This window comes from Azolla caroliniana, unplaced genomic scaffold (assembly GCF_043228905.1).
Source record: "Azolla caroliniana isolate FFs.n. ecotype wild unplaced genomic scaffold, voAzoCaro1.0.p SCAF_12, whole genome shotgun sequence".
Taxonomy (NCBI): domain Eukaryota; kingdom Viridiplantae; phylum Streptophyta; class Polypodiopsida; order Salviniales; family Salviniaceae; genus Azolla; species Azolla caroliniana.
This window is the reverse complement of record NW_028230447.1, coordinates 17560925-17586042: the sequence shown is the minus strand read 5'-3', so window position 1 is coordinate 17586042 and position 25118 is coordinate 17560925. Positions and strand designations below refer to the sequence as shown.

General features: G+C 43.2%; 2 protein-coding genes and 1 long non-coding RNA gene across 5 annotated transcripts; 2 read left to right on the top strand and 1 right to left on the bottom strand.

The window, feature by feature from the left end:
• The first annotated feature begins 2310 nt into the window (after positions 1-2310).
• LOC147857302 (pentatricopeptide repeat-containing protein At2g33680-like) lies at positions 2311-5944 on the top strand. The gene is made up of 2 exons (XM_087328190.1): positions 2311-2653; positions 3062-5944. Exon 2 carries the CDS (start codon positions 3094-3096, stop codon positions 5491-5493), a length of 2400 nt encoding a protein of 799 aa, XP_087184316.1. The 5' UTR covers positions 2311-2653; positions 3062-3093; the 3' UTR covers positions 5494-5944.
• Positions 5945-7970: 2026 nt separating this feature from the next.
• LOC147857301 (pentatricopeptide repeat-containing protein At4g13650-like) lies at positions 7971-10738 on the bottom strand. Of its 2 annotated transcripts, XM_087328847.1 has the most exons (2): positions 9766-10738; positions 7971-9630 (listed from the first exon to the last, which is right to left on the bottom strand). In XM_087328847.1, the coding sequence occupies exons 1-2, from the start codon at positions 10640-10642 to the stop codon at positions 8807-8809; spliced, it is 1701 nt and encodes a 566-aa protein (XP_087184973.1). In that variant the 5' UTR covers positions 10643-10738; the 3' UTR covers positions 7971-8806. The 2 variants fall into 2 exon arrangements, with proteins under 2 accessions (XP_087184973.1, XP_087184972.1); XM_087328846.1 differs by having other exon boundaries at positions 7971-10738.
• Positions 10739-20898: 10160 nt separating this feature from the next.
• On the top strand, positions 20899-24756 carry LOC147857300 (uncharacterized). Of its 2 annotated transcripts, none has more exons than XR_015530610.1 (3): positions 20899-21135; positions 24008-24144; positions 24238-24756. It is a non-coding gene; the product is annotated as an uncharacterized LOC147857300 (long non-coding RNA). The 2 variants fall into 2 exon arrangements; XR_015530609.1 differs by having other exon boundaries at positions 20900-21135; positions 24046-24144.
• Positions 24757-25118: the final 362 nt, after the last annotated feature.

The window sequence follows — 25118 nt, the reverse complement described above, 5'->3', positions numbered from 1 at the left end:
TGAGTACTGAAAAAAACCACACCGTTTTTCCAAACGGTCAAATGGATCTTTCCACCAAAATTCCCCCAGATCCTATTGCAACCTTATCAAGGTTTCTTTTCAAAAACTCTCAATTTCCAATGTTCCATGACTATATTGACTTGTGGGTCGATGATCCACTTAGATCCATCATAAGCAAGGACCCTTATTTTAGAGAATGTAGCATATTGCAAGATATTTGGTTGTATCGTTGATCTACATATAACGCCATCTTCCTCCACATCATAGTCTTGAAACCGTTCACAAGACAAAGATAGCTTTACCCCCACCATCACTTGAAGCCTCGTAAATGCCCCTTCCCACTTGGGAGGATTAAATGACAATACCATAGAGGATGAGTGCCCAAAAACCACTTGCACCTAGTCCCACATAGTCCACCCCCCTCTCATGGAGGTAAAATATTCCAACCTTTCATTTATATGCAAAGTAAGAAAGAATTTCCACGCATCAACCGACGCTTCTAGCCCTGCATTGAACTTGGCCCAACCCAATCTCGTACAGGACCCCAACATGTGCCTTGACGGGAAACACATATTCGGATTCCACACTAAGTTTTGTCTCACGTATTCCTCCTCACATGTTGGTATCCCATGTCCCAACCCTTTATGTACATGCTCCCATGCTCTTAATAGACTATTAAAAAATTTGTCTTCCCAATTCCTAGTCATAATATATTTCTAGTCTAGTATAAAGATCCATCTTATACTATCATCCCCATAATCCACCCATAGCCGGAGCACAATGATACAGTGTGTGCATAAGCAATTGCTTCCAAGGGGTGTGTCCTAGTAAAGGGCCACGAACTATTATCTTTGGCAACAAGGCCATGCATTGACCTAGGGGATCAATAATTCCCAAACCACCATGTTGCTTCGGGGTTATCAACGTACACCATGCCACCTTCGCTCTTACATGAATCCTATCCTCCCTTGCCCATATGAAATTCCGAACCAGCCTTCGAATTTGTCCAATGCACGATTTTGAAAAGATCCAAGAGGAAGCTATATACCACACCGTAGATAGTAGCATATGATTGGCAACTATCACTCTACCGGCCAAAGATAGCTTAGCATGGCTCCACAAGAATAACTTTTTCCTCAAAGTTAATAATAACGGCACAACATGTAATTCTAGGGCCAAATCAATCCCGGCTTGCACTCCAAGATAACTAATCGAGACTCCTCTTTGAGTCCATTGGAAAGTAGGATGCGGTACCCAACGAGGCGGTGATTCCTTGCTCACCCAAAATGCAACGCTTTTTTCCCAATTTAGATTAGCTCCGGATGTTGTACAAAACTGTAACAAAAGCCCCTTCTACATGTTGCAAATTCATTAGAGTCCTATCCACATATAACGCAAGTATCGTCTACAAACTCCGAGTCCAATATATCGTGTCCACTTATTGGCATCGCCAAACCACGCAAGCGCATAGATTGTGTTGATAGAAATGCATGCATTGCTTCCTCAAACAAGAGAAACAAAAATGGAGCAAGTGGACATCCCTGACAGACGGACGGACCGAGTGATGTTAAACCGAGGTTCTACTCCTCCTGCCAACAACACATGACTATGTGCATTCCTATAAAGACAAGAAACACGCTTAATCCATGCCTTGTTGAAGCCCATGCGATGCATAGTACCTTCCAAAAAATTCCAGTCGTGATTGTGTTTTCAGAGTGAGTCTATGAGAGTCAGGGGTATTTTGGGGAAGTTTAGAAAAAGAGTCTTTTTTTGGGGGGGGGGGGGGGGGGATAATGGAGGGGCATTCGCAGAGAATTTTGATAATCCTAGGAGAAGAAGAGTTTGAAATTACAGAGATGTTTGTTTGTGTTGTGAATTTCATGGAAGCTCTAAATAGCATATGATTTTTTTTGTAACGGGAGATAGAACGAAGCTTCCATGGTTCCGCCTAAACCCTAAACCCTAAACCCTTGATATGGTCTTAAGAATCAGAGAGGGAAGGGTAATGGAGATTGCATTTCCCTTATTTACTGCAAATTGTACCCACCAAGGTATGTGAACTTCTAATGCCACAGTTGTTGAGAAAGAAAGACTGAAAGATATATTAACGTCTGCGAGAAGGCCAAAAAATCGGCCTATGGAGCAAAATATGGGTGAATTCATGTTATCCATACCGAAACAAAATTTAAAAAAACCCTAGATTTCCTAAATGTCCACTTCAATGATCGCAATACATGTTCTGCAATGGTTTTTGGAGATGGTTTACGAGCATGAACTGCAGAACTAATATGTGTGGGTTGAGGACATCCTATCTGAGGTTTGTTGTGGTGGTGGATGGAGGCGATGTTCACAAAGTGCAGTTGTGTTCCATACAGATCGGACATGATAATGATCTCAATGCATGTGGTGGAACGATTTTGGAGATGCTTTACAATCATGAAGTGCAGCACTGATATGTATTTGGTTGATTGGTTGTGATAGGATATCATAACCTAGGTTGGTTTGTGTGATGGAGCGAGGTGAAGTTCACAAAGTGCATTTGGGTGTCGTATGGATTGCAAATGGCAAGCAATGATCTCCATAACCTGCATCCCTGTGCTCGCGGTTTCCATTATTGTTAGCATTACACTGTGCCTGATATGGTGACTCCGTGGTACGTTTTCAGTGGTGGTATAGGCGTATTGAAGAAGTCAGAGAGAGAGAGAGAGAGAGAGAGAGAGAGAGAGAGAGAGTTTTATATGTATTAAAATTGACCCATGAGAGACAGAAAGTTACAGATACATTCTATAATGATCCACTGGAGACTGAATTTATATCTATGATTCTTGAGATGGTTTATAAGCATGAAATGTGAGGTAGGAAATTGAATTTGGCAGTTCTCGCATCTGATCTCTGTGGAGTTGTCATTATGTCAGCTAGTCTTACATCACTTTAGAGGGTTTACCTTGCCATAAGATCCTCACTATTGTAGTAGGGATGCCAAGGTTTTTCTGTATTTTCGTTTTGTTTTAATAGATGCACTTCAAGAAAAAAAAAAGAGATCGATTCATTCTTGTTCCAGGTGTGAAGTCAATTCGAAACATTTAAGGATTCATGGAAATCCAGACTAGAAACATGGCAAGGAGATGCTCGTTTGCACTTCCAACAGATGGGTTCCGAAACAACAACGGAAATGGTGGTGAGGATTTTGCTATTGTGGCCTTACTGAAGGATTGCTCAAGAAAGAAGGATCTTGATAGAGGAACTAAACTACATGTTGATATTCTGAAAAGGGGAATACTCGAAAAGAATCCTTACCTGGCCAGCACTTTAATAAGTATGTATGCCAAATGTGGTGTGCTTGCCAAGGCAGAGGAGGTGCTGGACATGCTTCCGTTTCGAGATATAGTCTCTTGGAATGCACTAATTGGAGGTTTTGCTACACAAGGACACAATTATGAAGCAATGAACTGTTTTGATCGGATGCAAACCGAGGGATTTTCACCCGATGCAATCACTTTCTCGTGCATCCTGAAAGCATGCGGAAGTGCAAGAGCAATAGAAAAAGGCAAACAAATCCATGATGAGATTGTGAGTAGGGGATGGTTAAAGAAGGATGTTGTGCTTGGAAATGCTTTAATTGGTATGTACGTGAAATGTAGCCTACTTACCAAAGCCCAACAAGTGCTTGAAGACCTTCCAGTCAGGAATGCAATCTCTTGGTCTGCATTGATTGCAGGATATGCCCAACATCAGCAAGCTCATCAAGCACTGAAGTGTTTTGAACGGATGCAAAGTGAGGGCTTCTTTCCTGATGCCATCACTTTCACTTGCATCTTGAAGGCATGTGGCACTTGTAGAGCCATTGACAAAGGAAAAGAAATTCATGATGAGATTGTGAGCCTAAGATTCCTTGAAAGTGATGTTGTGCTGGGGAATGCTTTAGTGGATATGTATTGCAAATGCGGCATGCTCACAAAAGCACAACAAGTACTTGAAGAGCTTCCCATGCGAAATGCCTCGTCTTGGTCGGCTCTAATCATTGGGTATACACAGCATGGGCAAGGTCATAAAGCCTTGAACTGCTTTGAACGAATGCAAAGCGAGGGTCTCTCTCCAGATGCTGTCACATTCATTTGTATATTGAAGGCATGTGGGAGCATAGGGGCTTTTGAAAAGGGTAAACAAGTTCATGACAAGATTAGAGATGCCAACTTGCTAAAGTGGGATATTGTGCTTGGGACTGCTCTGGTGGATATGTATGCCAAATGTGGTCTCGTTGCAAAAGCTGAGCAAGTGCTTGAGGAGCTTCCTCTGCAAAATGTAGTCTCTTGGTCTGTGGTTATCGGTGGATATGCACAACAAGGACAAGGCCACGAAGCACTGAACTGTTTTGGACGCCTTCAGAGAGAGGGCCTCTTTCCAGATGTAGTCACTTTCACTTGTGTCTTGAAGGCTTGTGGCAGCATAGGCGCTATAGACAAAGGTAAACAAATTCACAACGAGATTATGAGTAGGGGTTTCCTAGGGAAGGATATCATGCTTGGTACGGGTTTGGTCGATATGTATGCCAAATGTGGTGCACTTACAAAAGCACGAGATGTGCTTAAAGAGCTTCCTCATCGAGATGTAATCGCGTGGAATGCACTTGTTTCTGGATATGCCCAACAAGGGCTAGGTCCTGAAGCACTTAGCTGTTTCGAAGAGATGCAAAAGGAAGCCATCTTTCCAGATGAGGTAACCTTCTTATGTGTCTTGACCTCATGTTGCCATTCAGGCCTATTGAATGAGGCTCAAATGATTTTTGGGGACATGCAAAAACAATATGGTGTTACTCCAAAGATTGAGCATTACACTTGCATGGTGGTTGTGCTTGGCTGTGCAGGACTCTTTGACAAGGTATTGTCACTTATTCAAGTGATGCCATCTTCGGATTATCCAGCGGTTTGGCTTGCATTATTAGGTGCATGTAGAAAATGGGGAAATGTGGAGCTTGGTAGATTGGCTTTTGATCAAACAGTACAACTAGATGATAGTTGTATTGCAGCTTATGTTCTTATGGCTAATACTTTTGTAGCTGCGGGCATGCAAGAGGATGCAGAAAGGGTCGAAGCAATGAGGATGAAATACACTGCTTGTTCAAAGCATCAAGGAGCTAGTGTGTGGGTTGATGTGAGTGGAAATATCCATTCATTTCCTCTCAGAGATACAATACATTGTCAAAATAATAGAGCTATCCATGCGAAGGTTAATGATATCATCCTTAAAACATCACAAAAGGGATATGCTTTTGCTACACTGTCTGAGAAAAGTGAGTTTCTTGCCATTGCATGTGCTCTCGTAAATGCCTTCCAAGAGGAAACGATACATATCATGAACAGCATGCCTATTTGTGCTGACTGCCATGCTGCCATAGCCATTATATCAAAATTAGAGAGACGAAAGATTACACTCAAAGATCCTGACTCCCTTCATGTGTTTGAGGATGGAAAATGTTATTGCGCTGCTCGGTGAAAATAGAGGTTTTCAAAAATCAAATAGGCATGGAGAATGCATTTTTAGGTGGTGTAAGGAGGTGATTAAGGATTCTTATGGGAACCAGATTCCTCATGAATCACTGAGTGATCACCACTTTTGGAAGTTGGACTCTTGCCAGAAGATTAGTTTTGTATGGAAAGTGGGTTGGAAGTATGGGATTCCCACCTGTGACAAAGGCTAGTAGTCTATTTGATAATGCCTAGAATGAACCCATATTGGTTCCATAGTTTTCTGATGTCTGCTCTTTTGGCTGTTTACTGTGAAGTTGGCTTGTGTCATGCCATATGTGGAGGTTGAGATGGAGAGACATTATCATTGGGATGTATCTGCATGGACATGATTTCTCATGTGGGAGATATAACAAAGCCAAACTTGTCAATAACGTGATGAGTTTTGGCTCCAAAAATACCTACGCTTTCAGTGTGTCAGTGTGTAGGTAAATTCTTACATGTAAATAGCTTGTTAGCTACACTTCGAAACAAATTGTTCATTCACGTGTTTATGGGGTGATTTAGTGTGACTTACAAAGTTTTGTTCAATTTATGTGTGTTTCTGGTGAATCGCCCCGAAAAACCCATTCTCCCAAACACATCGACATCTTCAATTTTCAAAATACAATATATCACATAGTCTTTTCATAGCATTTAGCTTGCGCAAGGGAGAAAAAGTCACCATCAATGAGGCAAGCTGGACAAACGAATTGTTATGACTTACTACATGGGAAGTGGATGATATAGAATACTTGGGCCAACCAAGACGTATGTCTACATTTACTATGTAAGAATATGAAGATTATCTTGATTCCATTATATCTCATTGTTGGAAGGTATACATAATTTTTTGCATGTATTTTGATCAATAAGTAAAGTAAAAACTCGAATTGGTTAGCTTATGCAACTCATGCTAGTTTGCAATCTAAGCTAGTCACTATTTGGAACTAGTGTCATTTATCTTTGCATGAATGTGTTTCCTTTGGATACATGTAAGCGAATGTTCAATTTGCAATGTGGAGAATCAGAGAAACATGGAAAGATTATAGTTATGATGATTGTCCACGAAGAATGGAGGTTGAAACATTAGTACCACATGAGGTTGTTCGAGTTGATATGGACATGAGATTTTCTCAAAAATTTATAAAACACATGCCCACATCTCTGAATTTCTTGACACATTTGTTAAAAGGATTCAAAGAAAAGTCTCTCTATTGGCATGTCCAATCAATGAATTGATAAACTTGAGTGCTTTTCTTAGAAATTAAAACTTTGTGTAGTCATGCCACCCATGTTATTGGATCATGGATCCAAATAAACTTTGAAGGTGAAAATAGATGGCAATAGATTTATGTACGGGAGCACTACAATTGATTGGGACAACAGACTTACCACATTCAGAGGTAGAAAGGTCACAATAAAGAATTGTTCATTGATGAGGTCAAGTTTGTAAAGCTTGATGGACAATACTAATGCAAGATTTTAGCTGTGAATGTCCTTTACGTCATAAAGGTGATCTAATTAATCTAAAACCTATGTTGAGAATAGATCTATGATTTTTGCCAAGTCTCCACCCAAACGGATCGTTTCTAAACCTTGGATACTTCTAAATGTACTTCCCTTGTTTAAAATTAAAATACATTGGTACTTATCCTCTTTCTCAACTCATTCCTTCAATTTTTAATGAATGGCTAAGAAGTGTGGGATAGATGGGTTGGATCGTTACAAAAGATGCATCCAATCCGTCGTTGGTTGTCAGACGTGGATTAGGTTTTAGAATTGTCATTGATGAGTCGCTACAATTGAGAGGGATGTTCTCAATGTTAATTAAGTGATGCCAATCAACATAAGTGTGACCACTTTTATATTTGTCAACGATCTTGAACTATTTGACTTTCTTGAAAGATTCCCATTTGCAATCTATTGTCCCATTTTAGAGAGAGAGAGATAATATAATATAATATATTTTTTATCATCCAAGAGGAGACCAAATCTGATCATTAATAAAAAAATCCACCATATGAAAATAATGCATGCATACATGTGCCCACCCTTCTTGGCGGGGATTTGCATTTCACATTTAAGTATTATTAAGTTCCTAGTTCTCACAAATTACCATATACGTTGAGCATGTAAGTAATATCCATCCTCCACTAGGTATTCATTGCATACTTTGCATATCTTCATACTTGGGTGACGATGCACTGATGTTGTGCCTACATGTAACTTGTGTGAGCTAGTTTAAGTGTTACGGTTCTCTAAGAGCCAAGGTTCATGGGGGTAATAAGATGCAGTTGGATACATTCACAGATTTTCACTTTGTATTGGAGCCAACATTAAGAGCATGTAACATTCTAATTTTGACGTATTAACATCTTGTCATTTCATCATTAGTGCCTCTTGTAATCTATCCTTGATCATCACATACTTTTAAGAGCTCCAAGAAATCTTTACCTCCCCATCTTGTAAACCATTTCATAATGTCAAGCACCCAACCATATGAGAGGCTTTTGCTCTTATTGATTTTTGTACCTTGTATCCAATGTTGATGTATCACCCAATCTTTAGTTTGATGCATCCATGTGGCGTGACGTTAAGAGAAGACATTCCTGGTATGCAAAGATGTGTGAATGTAAATATTTGAGTCCATGACCTTGTGTTGATAACTAACGGCTTGCCACTAAGGTAATTCCAAACACGAAGGCATAACAATGATAGTGGCTCACCTTTTGCCAATTTGATGGAGATTCTCACAAGTTTGGAGCATGGAACAATTATCCTAAGATAAAGAGTATATGTTGGACATTTGAGCACAACATGAGAGAAAGAAGAGGTTATTTAACATCCAAGGGAGACTGAATACACCTCATGAGTAAACAAGCATGTAAAGCATATGATGCATATCATCCATTCTTATCGTGTCGCCATATCTTTTTATTTAATTTTTCACCCACGGGTTGACTACTACTACCTGTTGAGTTGGTTGCCCAACTACCAAATACTTTTGTTTTGTTTGAACAGAGCTCTCCTCAACGGCAGATAATTTAACAAAATGTCTCATGAATCTATATCTCATGCTCGGCCGTTAGTATATGCACCTCCAGATTTACAATTACCGTACATAGGTAACCAGCCTTCATGCATTGTGTGCCACTAGATATACCCTGAGTCAGCCATAATTACAAGCATTCTCTATCTTTCCTATGAATTTGGGGTGTAATGCTTCGCAAGTGGGATATGATGCTCCCTTATTACAGCAAGTCTTTGACATAAAAAACCCACAAAGTTATGAGATTTGGTCAATATTCAGACTCATCATCCCATTCACTGTCGATTACAGCCAATATATTCGTTAGTGCTACATAAGCTCCCGTAACCAACGAGTTAAGCTCAAGGGTTTGTTTTGCGGCATATCTGGCTCTCTCCATGTCACCGTGACCTCTAGAGGCACTGACCAAGGACATCCAATCTAGAACCCCTGCCTTTAACGGCATTTCCTTCACAAACTCCTCAGCCTCTTCGAGGCACCCAGCTCTACCAAGGAGATCTATTATGCATGTGTAATGTTGAGAAGTTGCCACAATTCCACAGTCATAACACATGAAACAGAAATATAGTAAGCCTTCAGTAAGCAAGCCTGTATGACTGCATGCTGAAAGCACACTAATGAAGGTGTTCTCTGTTGGTTTTATACCTTTCATTTGCATCTGCAGGAAAAGGTCGACTGCTTTCGAGCTATTTCCATGCTGTGAATTTGCAGATATCATTGCATTCCACGAAACAGTGTCATATATGTTGGACGTATTCTTAAAAACAGCATGTGCATCCATAAGGCTTCCACAGCGATTATACATACTGATCAACGCATTCTTCACAGCAACATTGTTATTGCCACTGCCTATGTCTTCTTCATTGTGATTGTCATCATCAACAATGCACGAATGCAATAGCTTGCCAGCCACCAGGTTTCCGGTGGCAGAGCATGTCTCAAGAAGTGAAAGTAAGGTGTTTATATTGGCCTTCATGCCCTCCTTGTGCATTTGTCCATAAAGCAAACAAGCTTCCTCACCATACCCATGCTTGGCATGCGCCGATATGATGGCTGACCACGAAACATGGTTTCCTGCGGGCATTCCAGTGAACACTTTCAACGCAGCATCAAAGTCTCCACATTTGCTGTACATGTCCATGAGAGCAGTACCCAAAACTACATCTATTGCCATCCCTGAGGTTTTAATGAGGGAATGTAACTGCTTACCCTCGTCCAATTTGGCGAGGGTGCGGCAAGCCGAGAGGAGCGTGAGAAAGCTGACTTTGTTAGGTTTGATTCCTTCTTGCTGCATTTGAGCATAAAGCTGGAAGACCATCTCAGCCTCCCCAAGTTGGGAGCATACAGTAAACATGGAGTTCCAGGCACTAACATCCCTCTTCGGCATCATACCCAAAATTCGGAAGGCATCATCGAGGTGCCCACGCATGCCATAGAAAGCGAGGAGCGCATTCGCGGCATGGCCAACGCGATCGAGGCCGTGGCATACAAGAAGAAAATGTGTGATCTTACCTTCGAGAGAGCAAGCAGGCGAAGACTTGGCGCACGCGGAGATGACAGTGATGAAGGTGAACTTGTCGGGGGATAGGTCCACGCGCTGCTGCTGTAGCATGTCAAGGAGCAAGCGGAAGGCAGTTTGGGCATGGGCATGGGCATGGGCGGCCAGGACCAGGTTCCAAGAGACACGGTTGCGGGCCGGCATGGACTGGAAGGCGCGGAGAGCCAGGCCCGGGGCACAGCACAGATCATACATGCGGATAACATGGTTGCACAGGATGATGATGCTGCTACTTCTGAGCTGCCCATCATCCCTGAAAGGGGAGGAGGTGTGGGGATGGAGAAGCTCAAGGAGGCGGGAGTGCAGGCGCTTGCCTTGAAGCAGGGCTCTGTTGCGGCCGCAAGCTTGAAGGAGGGAGGCGAAGGTGAGGTACAATGGGTGAGGAGGAGGGTGCAGATCCCGCACACCTCCTCCTCCTGCTGCAAGGATATGGGGATGGACTGCTTCTGATTCTGCTTCTGCTTCTGCTTCTGCTTCGATTTCCCCTGCAGAAAGGGCAACTGCAGGTTCTCTCCATGGATGATTCATCTACTCTGCCCATCACCATAGATACCATACATCTATTCTCTCTTTCATCTACTCTGCCCATCACCATAGATTCATGCCATACAAATCTCTCTCTCTCTCTCTCTCTCTCCATGTGATTCATCATTCAGATATATACATACTAGTGAAGTGATGTATGTATGTATGTATGTATGTATGAAGGTATGTATGTATGTATGAAGGTATGTATGTATGTATGTATGTATGTATGTATGAAGGTATGTATGTATGTATGTATGTATGTATGTATGTATGTATGTATGTATGTATGTATGTATGTATGTAAGTTGTAACAATGCATTCAAGAGAAAGCATGTCTCAAATTCAATACCACTTGATCGTGTGAGAACTCATTGCGAATGTAGACGCCAAGACATTATGTCCCATTAGCCTTACCATTCATTGTGCGGATCACTTCATTGTGTCCCATCAACCTTATCATTCATTGTGATACTGTGAGAGAACTCGTTTGCTAATGAGGCCAGTTGTGTCCTGTCAACCGATCCTTGTGTGTGGATCACTTCATGAAAGCAATTGATTGCGCTTGAAAACTCATATGAGAATGAGGAAGTGGAGCATTTTGTGGTGTCAACTGATCCTTATGTGTGGATCACTTCATGAAAGCACTTCATTGCATGTGAAAACTCATATGAGAATGAGGAAGTGGAGCATTTTGTGGTGTCAACCGATACTTGTGTGTGGATCACTTCATGAAAGCACTTCATTGCATGTGAAAACTCATATGAGAATGAGGAGGCGTGGAGCATTCTGTCGGTCAACTGATCATTGCATGTGGATCTCTTCACAAAGGAAATAGAACCTAAGTAGACAACGTTAAAGGTATTGTTGAGCATCACTAATTAGTAGAAGAAGATGTGTTAGCATTTTTATTTTTATTTTCCATAAAAATATGATCCATTAGTATTAATAAAAAGCCAAATGCAATATACAAATAGTACATAATACTGTTTCCTCTGCACAAATATATATTATCAAAAAAACTACATTGTTGCCAATAACGCCTTTGCTAGCAGAGCACATATAAACCTTGAGAAGATTCCATTGCTATGTCGAGCTATAAGACCACATATAAACCTTGAGAAGGCCTCCACTTTAGCACAAATAAGCCTCTTTATCACCTCTTTTCCATTCACCTTTGCTTGAACATGTGGGACATTGAAGATGTGTTAGCATTTGAGTGAAGCAAGTCCTCTTGAAGTGATTCAAGCCTTCTTTTAGTTTTCCTAGCCATCTCTTGGTTCGAAACTCCGGTAGTTCCACACACTCATGCACAGATCCAACACTTATTTCTCCATCATTACTTTCACTCAAGTCTCCAAAAATGGCTATTGATTGCCAAATTGGCTATAACTTGGCTTGGTTAGGTTTAGCTCTTGGCAAATGGTTATTGATGATTTGTCAATTATTGCTTAGCTCTACAATCAATCATTGCTCAACTCTCAATTTGTATAAAAGATCATCAATTGTTCAAGTTTCGATCTTAATGGTCATTCAACTCTCGTTCCACATCTTTGTAATGTGCATTTTTATGAGCAGCCCTTTTGCATTGTTCTTCACCCACTCAATCACCCACGGGCCACTTCTTTTCTTCCCTCTCTTTTGTCGCTTGCATCATTGGATGCAATGACAACTTCCCCCATTATGTTAGTAGCAATGGTGGACCAATGGTAGAGACATGCCATTGTCAACAAAAAGTCCCATCATGACAACATCCCAATGGCAATGACATTGTTGGCAATATTGAGATATTGACAATAGTAATATGGTGACATCTATTCCATTAGGCATAATTACTTACTACGAGGGCATTGCTCTATTAATGTGAGCCGGGATAACCTTCATAATGTAAGATCTTAGGGTTACAATGTATTTATGGTGTAATATGACAAGGTGAGAAGTAGTAAAATATCGACTTATGGTTCTTTGTCGACTCTCTCTAAGGTCATAAAGTGGAATGGTATCACCATTGTCTTCATCATCAGTGATGGCTCATGTCCAAAATTGTAGTATGTGACCACTCTATTTTGAAGGTGCCATTGTCATTCATGCTAGGTTTTGGCATGAACCTCCTCATCACACTCATTGTGTGTGTAATGCATGAGCTTATGTCCACCAAGTCATACATCAAGTTATTGATGGCAAATGAGTAAAAAACAAAAGTTGTGATGCCAATGGCACACAAAGTGCACCACCTCCAAACCAAGCACATTCTCCCCTTTGACATTAGTATTAGATTTTCTATGTTTGTAAATAATGATAATAACAAGTTTGGGTTTTGAAACCCATATTCCTATATAATTAGGTGTGTTTCCTTAATATGTAGTAGTGTAAGTGTTTTTACTTGGAACATAAATGGCATGGAAGAAATTATATATATGTGAGAACTAAAAAATGACAAGTGGCACCATGTTCTCACCCATCCTAGCATGGATGAAACTAGATCAACATTCAATGTGGGTCACACTAAATGTTAAAAAAAGGGGAGAAATAAAGAACAATTATAATTATAATCTAGAATGATAGAAGTCTGATGTTTAAATTCATGGAAGAGAAAGGATGAAAGGAGAAGAAGAGGAAGAAAATCGAACAATAGAAGTTGTGTTGTGTTATGACATGGAAATATGTACATGCATATACATGGATGTGTAAGAGCTTACAAATGCCAACTACCAAGTAGTACCCTGTGATAACAAATGTGCACATGAGGTAACTTGTATTTTCAATTAATCTCTATGCATACATGTATCAATGTGTGTGTGAATTTGTATGACATGTCCGATAAATGTGGATTTGTGTGTATTGGTATACATACACTACTGAGTGCGTAAATGTGTATTTGTTAAGGGGGTAGGTTAGGAAATGCAAGGATTCCATAAGAGAGAGGGTTACAATTGACAAAATCGTGAAGAATGGCAACAACCGAATAACATACTCACACCAAAACCCACAACCTCAACCCAAGAGGAGCCGATAACACACCCGAACATTCCGTAATAACAACATCTAGTTCAGTAATGAATATAGTAGTGACAGTTGAGTTGATATCAGGTTACAAAAAAAGCTTGGGCCTACAACAACTAGGTGAAGGTTATCAGGCACCGACAAGAGAGGTCACTCACTCACCCCCATTAACATTGTGCCTAGATTTGACCCCTAGTGAATTGATGATTCATGAGTAAAACCTTACCTATGTGGAGTGACCTAGATTTGAACCTTGGTGAATTGATGATTGATGAGTAAAAGCTTAACTATGTATGTGGAGTGGCCTAGATTTGAACCCTGGTGAATTGATGATTGATGATTTAAACCTTAACTCTATGGAGTGACCTAGATTTGAACCCTGGTGAATTCATGATTGATGAGTAAAAGCTAAACTATGTATGTGGAGTGGCCTAGATTTGAACCTTGGTGAATTGATGATTGAATTATTATTTTTTTCAAAATGAAGCTACTTTCCCATTAGTTAGGAAGGATTATTATAAGGAGACTATACAAGGAAACTTATACACAAAACGGGAATCTCCCTCCGATCAAGATCAAGAAAATGAGACTACTTACATAGTCTTTCAAACAGACTACCTAAAGTAAGTAGATACCTATAACTAAAAGTAGTGGTCTTTAGTGTCGGTCAATATGAGCCGACTCCTGGGGCCTACAACGAAGGGAGGGTGGAATGTGAGAAGAAAACAACTAGCGTGGGGGTTGGTAGTTCCACCTCGGGCCACTTCCTCCTATTGTCACCATAGGTGTGTTCTACCATTTCTGCCAAAAGCGCAAACAGGCAGTGGCCACATCATTGGAGTGGTTGCAAGCCTTGTCCAAATGCCCTCGTAGGCAGCTGATAAGCGCGAACCATATATCCATGATCACTTCCGCTGGGGGTTGTACCAGATCTTGGAAAACCTTTAGGCATCGTGCTTTCAAGACATACCACAAGGTGAAGCCTACGATCAACCTCCAAATTTCCAGGAACCTAGGGGATGCGGACAACAAGTCTCTCTCAAAACGGATCTTGTCAATTTTGCCTCTCGTGCATACATAGCTGTAGAAAGTAACGTGCGGAAGCAAGTATGAAGACCGAACAGAAGGAAGGAAACTCAGGTTCAATGGAGAGCTTGAGCTTACGCAGTATACTCGGGAGAGACAGAGAGAGAAACACAAAAAACTATATTCAACAATAATACTCAATCTGTACATAAGACGTGCTCAGTGAGCACTTTTATACAAGTCCTAGAAGGACTGACCGAAATACTGACAATACTTCAATGCTCATCAAGAGCTCCTACACTAACTCCCAAATATATTCCTCACGGAATATCTTTCCTAACGGCCTCCCGGTTTATGCACTCAGCCTAACCGATCGGTCCCAACCGATCCGGTCCTCGGCTTCTTTAGCCGATCCGGCCGATGTTGAGCTTGTCTCTCAACACTCCCCCTCAAGCTCAACTTGAGGCTCTTCGGGATCTTCACAGCACCGGTTCCTCCTAGCTTCTCGCCTCGCTCGCGCTCCTCGACCTGTTCGACTCCGCGCGCTTCGACCCTTCCGGTCGGCTTGTTTGCTCATGTGGCCCTCATCAGCTCTTCTGTTGTTGCGGTGTTGACGCTTCTTCTGCTGCCTTTTCTTCCGCTTGGGCCTTGGTTGATTCAGCGTGTCTGAATCAAACATCCGAACCAACTCGGCGGGTCCGCCCTCGGCTTCTTCAGCCGATCCGAAGTCGAATTCAACAACCAACTCGGTGTCGCGGTCTCCGCTCCTTTCCTTCTGCTTTGCTTGGTCGTTCGGGACTGTTCTCCCCCTCAAGTTTGGCACGTCGAGGTGACGCAATCCGAGCGCACCTGAGAATTGCCACAACTTGTCCAGACCAAGAGGCTTGGTGAAGATGTCGGCAGTCTGTCGATCCGTCGGAACGTACTGAAGTTCGACTTCACCGGAAAGGACACGCTCACGGACGAAATGGTAGTGCACCTCAATGTGCTTGGTCCGTGCGTGGAAGACGGGGTTCTTCGCGAGTTGGATGATGCTGAGGTTGTCGCAGTAGATCGTCGTTGGATCGGACACCTCCTCTTGCAGGTCCTTAAGTAGCCGCTTCAACCATATGGCTTCGCATGTCGCGACAGCCGCTCCTCGGTACTCGGCTTCGGTGCTCGACAATGCAACTGTCAGCTGCTTCTTACTGCTCCACGCGATCGCGGCACTCCCGAGGGAGAACGCGTATCCAGACGTGGATCGGCGATCGGCGGCGTTGCCAGCCCAATCAGCATCGGTGTAGCCGACTAACCGCGTGGCTGCACCGGTCCGATATAGCAGTCCCCGGTCCTTAGTGCCGTTGACATACCGAAGTATGCGTTGCGCACACTGAAGGTGCTCCTCGGTAGGTCGCGCCATGAACTGACTGATCACCCCGACCGGATAACTGAGGTCGGGTCGGGTGATGGTCAAGTATATAAGGCTTCCGACAATTTGTCGGAACCTCGTCGGGTCGCATACCTTTCCCGTATCGGGACGAAGCTTGACGGTTCTGTCCAGAGGAGTCGAGATGAATTTACAGTCGGCCATCCCGAGTTTGAAGAGCATACTCAACACGTAATGACATTGGCTGATCAATATGCCTTCGGGGGTACGGATCACTTCGATCCCGAGGAAGTAATGAAGGTCCCCCAGATCCTTCATGTCGAACGATGCCGCAAGCTGGAGCTTCACGCGGTCGATTTCACCTAGGTCGGCGCCGGTGATGACCAAGTCATCAACATACAGTAAAATACTAACCGGTCCGAGTCGACCTTTCCGGATGAACAGGGAAGAGTCCGATTTTGACGTAACGAAGCCCAACCGACGCAGTTGTTGCGTGATCTTCGCGTTCCAGGCATGCGGGGCTTGCTTCAATCCGTAAAGGGACTTCTTCAGTCGGCATATTGCCGAGGAGTTCGTTCTAGAGTGAAATCCGGGGGGTTGTACCATGTACACCTGTTCCTCAAGGTCACCTTGCAGGAACGCATTCTTTACATCCATCTGATGTAGGTGCCACCCCTTGGCCGCAGCTACTGCAAGCAAAACACGGACGGTCGTCATTTTCGCGACCGGCGCAAACGTCTCATCATAGTCGATGCCGTGTTTCTGCGCATATCCCTTTGCCACTAGCCGAGCCTTGTACCGGTTGACCGAGCCATTGGTGTTGTACTTGACCTTGTACACCCATCTACACCCGATCGGCTTCACACCCTTCAGTGCGTCAACTAGGTCCCAGGTCTCGTTCTCCGCCAATGCGTGCATCTCTTCCTCCATCGCGGCGCGCCAATTCGCGTCCTTCGCCGCTTCTGCGTAGCTCTCCGGCTCACGCACTTCCGCTACACGGGTCATGTACGCATAATGATGCGCCATGTACTCGTTGTATCCGAACCGCACAACTAGGTTCTTCTGGCGGGTAGATCGGCGTAATCTCACATTAGCCGATGTCGAGGCCTTCTCGGTCGACACGGTCTTCACCTTTAAAGACCCGTCACCGGTTCCCTCGAAGTCGGACTCGCGTCGGTCTGACTCGTTCCTTTCCGTGCCGGAATCCGACACCTTCTTCTTCCCTTTCTCTTTGCGCGTAAGCCGTCTCCTCGGCTTCCTGCGCGGGGAATGCACGACCGAGTCTCCACTACTCGCCGGCTCTTCATCGGACTGGTCGTACCGACTCAGTCGTCCAATCGGTCCACTTAACCGGAGTGAAATCGGACTCTCTTCGCGGGTCTCGATTTCGGGCTCATTCGGAGGCATCTCGGCCTCGTTGACCTCATCGTCAGAACTCGGATTGGAGTCTAGGTTCGTAGTCGGGGGCAGGTACCAGGACGCGGACTCGTCAAACACCACGTCGCGGCTGACACGCGCTTGTTTGGTGCGAGGGTTGTAGCACTTATAACCCTTCTGCTCGTCTGAGTAACCGACCAAGATGCATTTCTCGGCCTTTGCGTCCAGCTTCCTCCTTTTCTCCTTCGGTATATGCACATACGCAATGCTACCGAACACCCTCAAGTGTCGCAAGTTCGGCTTCGTTCCGAAATATAGCTCGTGCGCCGACACTTTGTCTCCGATCCGGTTTTGGATATATACCGCGGTCCTTACCGCCTCGGCCTAGTAGAACTTGGGCAAGCTCTTCTCCTCCAGCATCGCCCGTGCCGCTTCCACAATCGACCGATTCTTTCTCTCGGCCATGCCGTTCTTCTCCGGCGTGTATCTACAACTGAATTCGCGGCGAATTCCCATTTGTTGTAGGTAACCGTGGAATTGACCGGAAAAGTACTCTTTCCCGCCATCCGACCGCAGGCACTTGATCTTTCGTCCCGTTTCAGTTTCCACGAACCCTTTGAGGTCCTGGAAACAGTCGAAGACTTCGCTCTTCCTCTCAATGAGGTAGATCCACGTGTGCCGCGTGTGGTCGTCGATGAAGGAGACGAAATATCGGCTCCCGCCAAGACTAACGTTTTGTGTCGGCCCCCACACATCGGAGTGTATAAGGTCGAGTTTGTTCCGGCTCCGGTTTCGCTCGTTGGGGAAGGGAAGTCGGTGTTGCTTCCCGAGCTGGCAGGCTTCACAAATTTGTGCCTTTCGGCCACTAAATTTGGGCAATCCGAACACTACCTGTTTCGATTGCAGATCTTGAAGCCGTTGGAGGTTGACGTGGCCTATCCGCTTGTGCCACAAGTCGATGTCCGACTCGGTCTTTTGTCCCTTCGCGAACATTGCGGTGCCGCCGTCAGTGGAGTCGAGGATGAACATCCTCCCGTCTCTGCGCCCTTGCGCAATCACACGGCCTTCTTCCTCAATGAAGCACCCGAGGTGTGTAAACCGAACCTCCATCCCTTGGTCGACGATCTGTCCGACCGAGACCAAGTTTTTCGTGATTGTTGGAACGTGCAGCACGTTCATGAGTTTCCCTTTCTGCCCGACATGGCTAAGGGGAACTTCTCCGACATTCGCGATCGGATGCGGAGTGTCGTCTCCTGTTGCGACTACTCCAGGTTGTATCGGTTTTTCAAGGTACGAGAACCACTCCTTATGGCTCGTCATGTGGTTTGACGCGCCGGAGTCTACGTACCACACCTCGTCCGATCTCGGGGTGGTCTGCTTCATTGAGTTTGCTTCATGTCTAGTCACGAAGGCAGTTCCTTCTCCGGCTCTCCCAGAGTCTTCGGCGTAGTGCGATCGCTGCCGATTTCCCTTGTCGGTATGTCTGGAGCCGTTCCCGGAACCAGTTCTCTCCGAATCGGCGCGCTTCTTCCAGCACTCACTTTCCTTGTGGCCTTTCTTGCCACAGTACCAGCACTCCGCGATGGACTTCCCTTGCCGGTTCTCATCGCATCGACTCCCCCTGTTTCCGAAGGGTTCGGAGTTGTTGTCGGCATCACTTCGGTGCCTTCTTTCTTGATCTCGTCGGCCGCCTCCATTGCGTGCCGACTCGCCTCGTCCTCCACGTCCACGGGGCCTATCTCCCTCCGTGTACAACATTCTGTTGTCGGTGTGCGTGCTTGTAGACGCACCCGCGTGGTTCTCCTCTACCAGGAGCATCGATTGTAAGTCGAAAAAGGACGGCGTATTCTCCCGGGTACGCACAACCGTTCGGAACGCTCCGAACTTCGACGCCAAACCTCCGAGACAGATCTGGACCATCTCGCTCTCCTCGATGTTCACCTCTATGGAGGTGAGGGAGTCGCAGATATCCTTGATCTTCGAGGTATAGTCCGCCACCGACAAGTCGTGTTGTCGTAGGTTGCTCAACTCCTGTCGGAGCTGAAGCTTCCTGGCTGTGGTGCTCGCGGCGAAGATCTTCTTCAGATTTTCCCACGCACCCTTCGGCGTCTTTGCATCCCGAACATAGCTCAATAGTTGTTCGCCCACACACGACGCGAAGCAGTATAATACCCTGCTCGCCGATTGCTCCCACGACGGAAAGTCTCTGTGTGTCGATTCGGGTGCCGCGTCATTAGCTCCTTCGACATAACTCCAGTAGCCGTGCCCGAGCAGGTACTAGTGCATCTTGTAGGACCAAGACGCGTAGTTGGTTCTATCGAGCTTCTCTGTTGGAAGCGAGCTCGCCATGCCTCTATCCATCGTTCTTCTTGTTCTTCTTCGTCAAGCTGTGTCGGCTGCAGAGAGGTTCTCAACCCTCGCGCTCTGATACCATGTAGAAAGTAACGTGCGGAAGCAAGTATGAAGACCGAACAGAAGGAAGGAAACTCAGGTTCAATGGAGAGCTTGAGCTTACGCAGTATACTCGGGAGAGACAGAGAGAGAAACACAAAAAACTATATTCAACAATAATACTCAATCTGTACATAAGACGTGCTCAGTGAGCACTTTTATACAAGTCCTAGAAGGACTAACCGAAATACTGACAGTACTTCAATGCTCATCAAGAGCTCCTACACTAACTCCCAAATATATTCCTCACGGAATATCTTTCCTAATGGCCTCCCGGTTTATGCACTCAGCCTAACCGATCGGTCCCAACCGATCTGGTCCTCGGCTTCTTTAGCCGATCCGGCCGATGTTGAGCTTGTCTCTCAACAATAGCACCAACTATCCACATTGAAGACGTCCGTCCACCTATCAGCTGAGTGATCAATCCATGCCGCAACACTCCACGATGTTGTTCCTTCCACTTCCCATGCCACAAGGAGGCGAGTGACTCTATCCCATACCTTTTGAGCTTGAGGGCAATCCCAAAGACAGTGTCTCAGAGACTCAATAGGTGAAGAGCAAAGTGGGCAACCTATAGGGCCGCCACTTTTACCTAGCCATTCGCCAACAGGAACCACGTTATGACCGATTTGCCACCAAAAGAGCTTGATTTTTTGAGGCATGTGGAGACGCCAGAGACCCTTCTAAAAGGTAATGAGCACCTCGTCAAGGATGCCCAATGAATTGATGATTGATGAGTAAAAGCTTAACTATGTATGTATGTGGAGTGGCCTTGATTTGAACCCTGGTGAATTGATGATTGATGAGTAAAACCTTAACTATGTATGTGGAGTGACCTAGATTTGAACCATGGTGAATTAATTGATTGATGAGTAAAAGCTTAACCATGTATGTGGAGTGGCCTAGATTTGAACCATGGTGAATTGATGGTTGATGAATAAAAGCTTATCAGTTAAGCTTTTTACCATTAGAGTACATATAAATATAGCCCTAATTCCAAAGTGAATCAATCAGATGAGAGAGAGAGACAGAGAGATTGTTTGTTAAATGTTTGTTTGTTGATCAGAATGTCATTGATGAAGATCAGAGTCAGAATCTGGAAAGCCAGAAGGCCAGTTTTTTAAGAAGGAAAATTGAATGAACCTGTGGGTCTGAGATTGACTGAGTGTATATCCAAACGGAGGTTCAAGCTCAGAGATTTGTTACTAGAGGCTGTGGTTTTGAGAGTTCCAACCTCGGAGAGCCCAGAAATTTGTTCTCTTTTTGCTGCCAGGTAAATTACCCTCAAATTCTTCTATATTGTTTACTTTGGATGCAGTTCTCTGCATGGAAATAATGCACTAGATTGTTTTTGTTTTCGTTTGTTTGCTTTAAACCCCAACATTGTGGAGATTGTGAGTCCTAAATGTTTGTTCCTGTGGATGGATGGTATATTTGGTAATGCGTATCAATGGTCTCAAGAATCTTCCATATTCTTTTCTATGAAATTGGATTAAATCACAAACAATCTCAAATCAATCATCTTCCACCAAACATATTGTAGGAGATAGTTATTAGTTGCTGCTTTGACTAATATTATGCAGGAAGGAATATGCACATGACAATTGCTTTCCTCTGATCAAAACGATCCAGGGAATGCATATGTGAAATGGAATGTTTATGCCTTAATTGCTTGATATGAAGTAAGAAATGGCCTTATACCTGTTCCATTCTCATGAACCACGGGAGGAGTGGCCATATAGCCATTCCTCTTTTCACAACAGAATCGAGAGAATATCCACATGGGCCTCATTTGGAACCAAAATCTTTGAGGGAACGGCCACAGAGAATTGAGGGAGTGAGTATTGCTTCATTGACTTGGAGTGAGGGGTCTTTTTATTAGATTTCTGTGTACTTGATCTTTGTTAAAGAAAATGATGAGAAGTTCAAATCTAATTTATCCCAATTCGATAAAGATATGTTCGAATTTCTTAATCTATACGAGAAGCGTTTTTCAGAGTCGTTGTGTAGTGAATTGCCACTAGAACATCTTGAAGGGTATATTATTCATTGCATATCTGATAGGACTCCTTTGATATGGCACCATATAGGGTTACACAGCTTAACCAGAGTAGATAATAAGTAAGGGAAAGTATTTGTGAGAAATGGGATTGCTTCAACCAAGCTCATCAGGCTTTTGTTCTAAGGTGCGATTTGTGCAAAAGAAGGATAGTTCATGGAGTATCTATATAAACTACATAACATTAACTAAAATAACCATGAAGAAACTGTTTGTCCTATTCCAAGAATCAGCAGTATCTTGGTTAGAGTTCAAGATGCAGTAATTTTCAGCAATATTGATCTCAAGGAATATCATTAAGTCTTTGCATTTCCAAGGAATATCATAATGTACATAGGCATTTTGGATTGTGCTCCTATTAAGCCAGAAGATATTTTGCTGAAGTGGCATTACATTAGCATGCTTAACTAAGAAAGGAGTAGCATTTACCTGGGTTCTTAAGGAAAATGCAGCTTCTGAGCAAATGAAACATCAAGCTAATTGTCTGATTTATATAAGCCATTTTCGCCCAATATGATGCATGTGGTAACAATATAAGTGCAGTATTAATGCAAGACAGATATTTTATTGCCTATGCAAAAGCACTTTTGGCTGATATACATTCTCTTTCCACTTGGAAGCACTACTTGCTCATTGTCAAACTGATCGTCAGTCCTTCAGATACTTTCTCACTGAAATAAGTTCACCTTCAAAACATCTGTATGGGCATGTTTCATTCTCAAATTGTTTATGTTGAAGGCAAGAAAAATATATTGATTAATGTTTTATCTAGAAAACCACAAATTTCAGCAGCTACTATAGCGTACCATTATGAGCTAGATATCATGAGAGCTCAATATGCCATTTGTGAGACTTCAGCTCAGCCACTTTTTCACACTTGTCCACCTGAATATTGAATACCATCCCAGCTAGGTTCCTAAGATAGGTTCTTTCTACGACATAGACGTAACAGAGAGCAACCTTTCATTGATTAACTGGGATAGAATGGCCTCTGGAAACAAGAACTGGTTACATGACCATTCCTTTTCACAACAAACAATGGAGGAGTGTCTAGTTGTTTCATTATGACACAAGCCATAGCCATTTGGCCATTCGTTCTCCCACATCAAAAGAATTGAGGGAGTGACATGGTCAATCCTCTCCAAAATGAAAAACTTTTAGGGAATGGACACATGGCTAATATTCCATTGTCAGCTAGGAAGCAAGGAATGACCACATGACTTTTCCACATTAAAGGGCCGAGGTGCATCGAAAGTGCTCAAACAATAAAAACTGCACTCAAAGAATGAGCCGATGTGTAGTAGATGAAGAAATGATTGAAGAAGTCAAAAAATTCCAAGAGTAACCCATTCAGGAATTTCTAGATATATAAGAAATTTCCATGACCATCATGGAAAAGATCACAGCCATTGCATGAAAGTTTACAAGAACTAGTATTTGGTATTTTCTTTATATAATTCAGTTTGTAGGGGATGTTACCTAGATTTAAACTTATTTGTAACATTGGTCTAAATGCAATTTGATATGGATGTTAAGGAAGGATTTAATGTAATATTTTGTAAAATTACTGCCTTCTTTACTATATTCTAGAAGAAAAAATGTTACAATTGAATATACATACGATGTTCTCACTCTTGATGTAAACATGCTTTATTAAGATTTACAATGGTGCAGTAAAACTGTGTAAGATGTTTTGAGTCTCTAGCAATGACCATTCTGCAACATCTAATTTGCTAATATTGCCAAGCCATGCCCAAATGATACTGCCTTATTTTATCCTTTTTGTTGAATATGAAGGATGTGAGATTCGTTTCCTCATACATTACAACTTACAAGCTACATTGGGGGAGTTCTTACACTTGGCAGCAATCCTAGTGTCATCAGTTATAGTTATGAATCTCATGCAATTGATGTTGCTTCATATGTATGCACGCATATAATGTTAACACCTATAGATAAAGTCACATAGAAGTTGCACATTGTAGTCATCGGAGGTAATGGAATGTGTCCTACACCATGTATTTTGTTCCACCACCAACATTTACAATGCGCTACACAGCTCTTTGTGCTCTCTTCATACTTGTAGGTGCTAAAATATTTACATGGTGGTCATTGGGTGCAGAGGTGCGGAGAGGGCATGGCATCACGCCTCAGAAATTCCGTCTTAGCTGTAGGTCTCCTTGGTTTTGCTGCTGCAGGGGTTGCATTCCCCTTCTACTGGGTGTAAGTATTTCTCCATTCATTTAGGACATTCTCTTTACTTCTATATATCTATGACTAATATGCAGGTTTCATCGGGTGTTAAAATTACAACAGAGGTGGAAAACACAAGAAACCTGTGGTTGATACTACAAAAGCTTTGCCACCTCAAGCAGCTATGAGAGGACCCTATGTCAACACAGGCTCTCGAGATATTGGCCCAGATCCTCAACCCCACTCAATACGGAAGCCGTAGTTGTAATTCCCTATGTTGCTGCTGCTAAACCACAAGTAATTTTGCTATGTTAGAAGGATATCTAGATCCATCGAGATAATAACATATCCAGGGAGCATTTCTTTCCACAATGTCCAGGGAGTTACAGTGATTTGGTATGCCCTGCCTTCTGTGATTGATACTTTCATACATCAGCATGCTGGACCTTACCTCTACTATGATTTGCACCATATGATGGGGTATCACTTTGAGAATAATGTAATATGCTGACATTTGATGTGAATAGAAATCTCACCCTTCATGTTCACATTGGTCCCTTCAATGATTGTTTGTGGTTTCACAAGTTATACTCATAATGCTTGTAAAACAATAACAATGAAATATCATGACTTAAATTTTGAAAGTTTGGGAAAAAGTCCTGGATGTTATTTCCCAGAGAAGCATGGTGTTAGCACATCCTTGCGATTGGCTCATCAAGTATTGATACAAATAATTTCTCGACTGTTTTGGTTCCCAGGTATTATTGGCATTTCATATTTCAAGGACCACAATTACTTACTATAGTTGATGGTCTCCGTATTTCCATAGATGGGGGGATTGGGTTCCTTTTGTTTGTGTCATGCTTTCCATGAAGGCTGATGCTTTTATGATTCCTCTATTGTCATGTGACTCATATCCCTTGATAATTGCTCAAGAATGATTGAAACATGCAACATATCCTTTGAGTATTGCTTGATGATAATTGAAACTGATTCCTCTATTG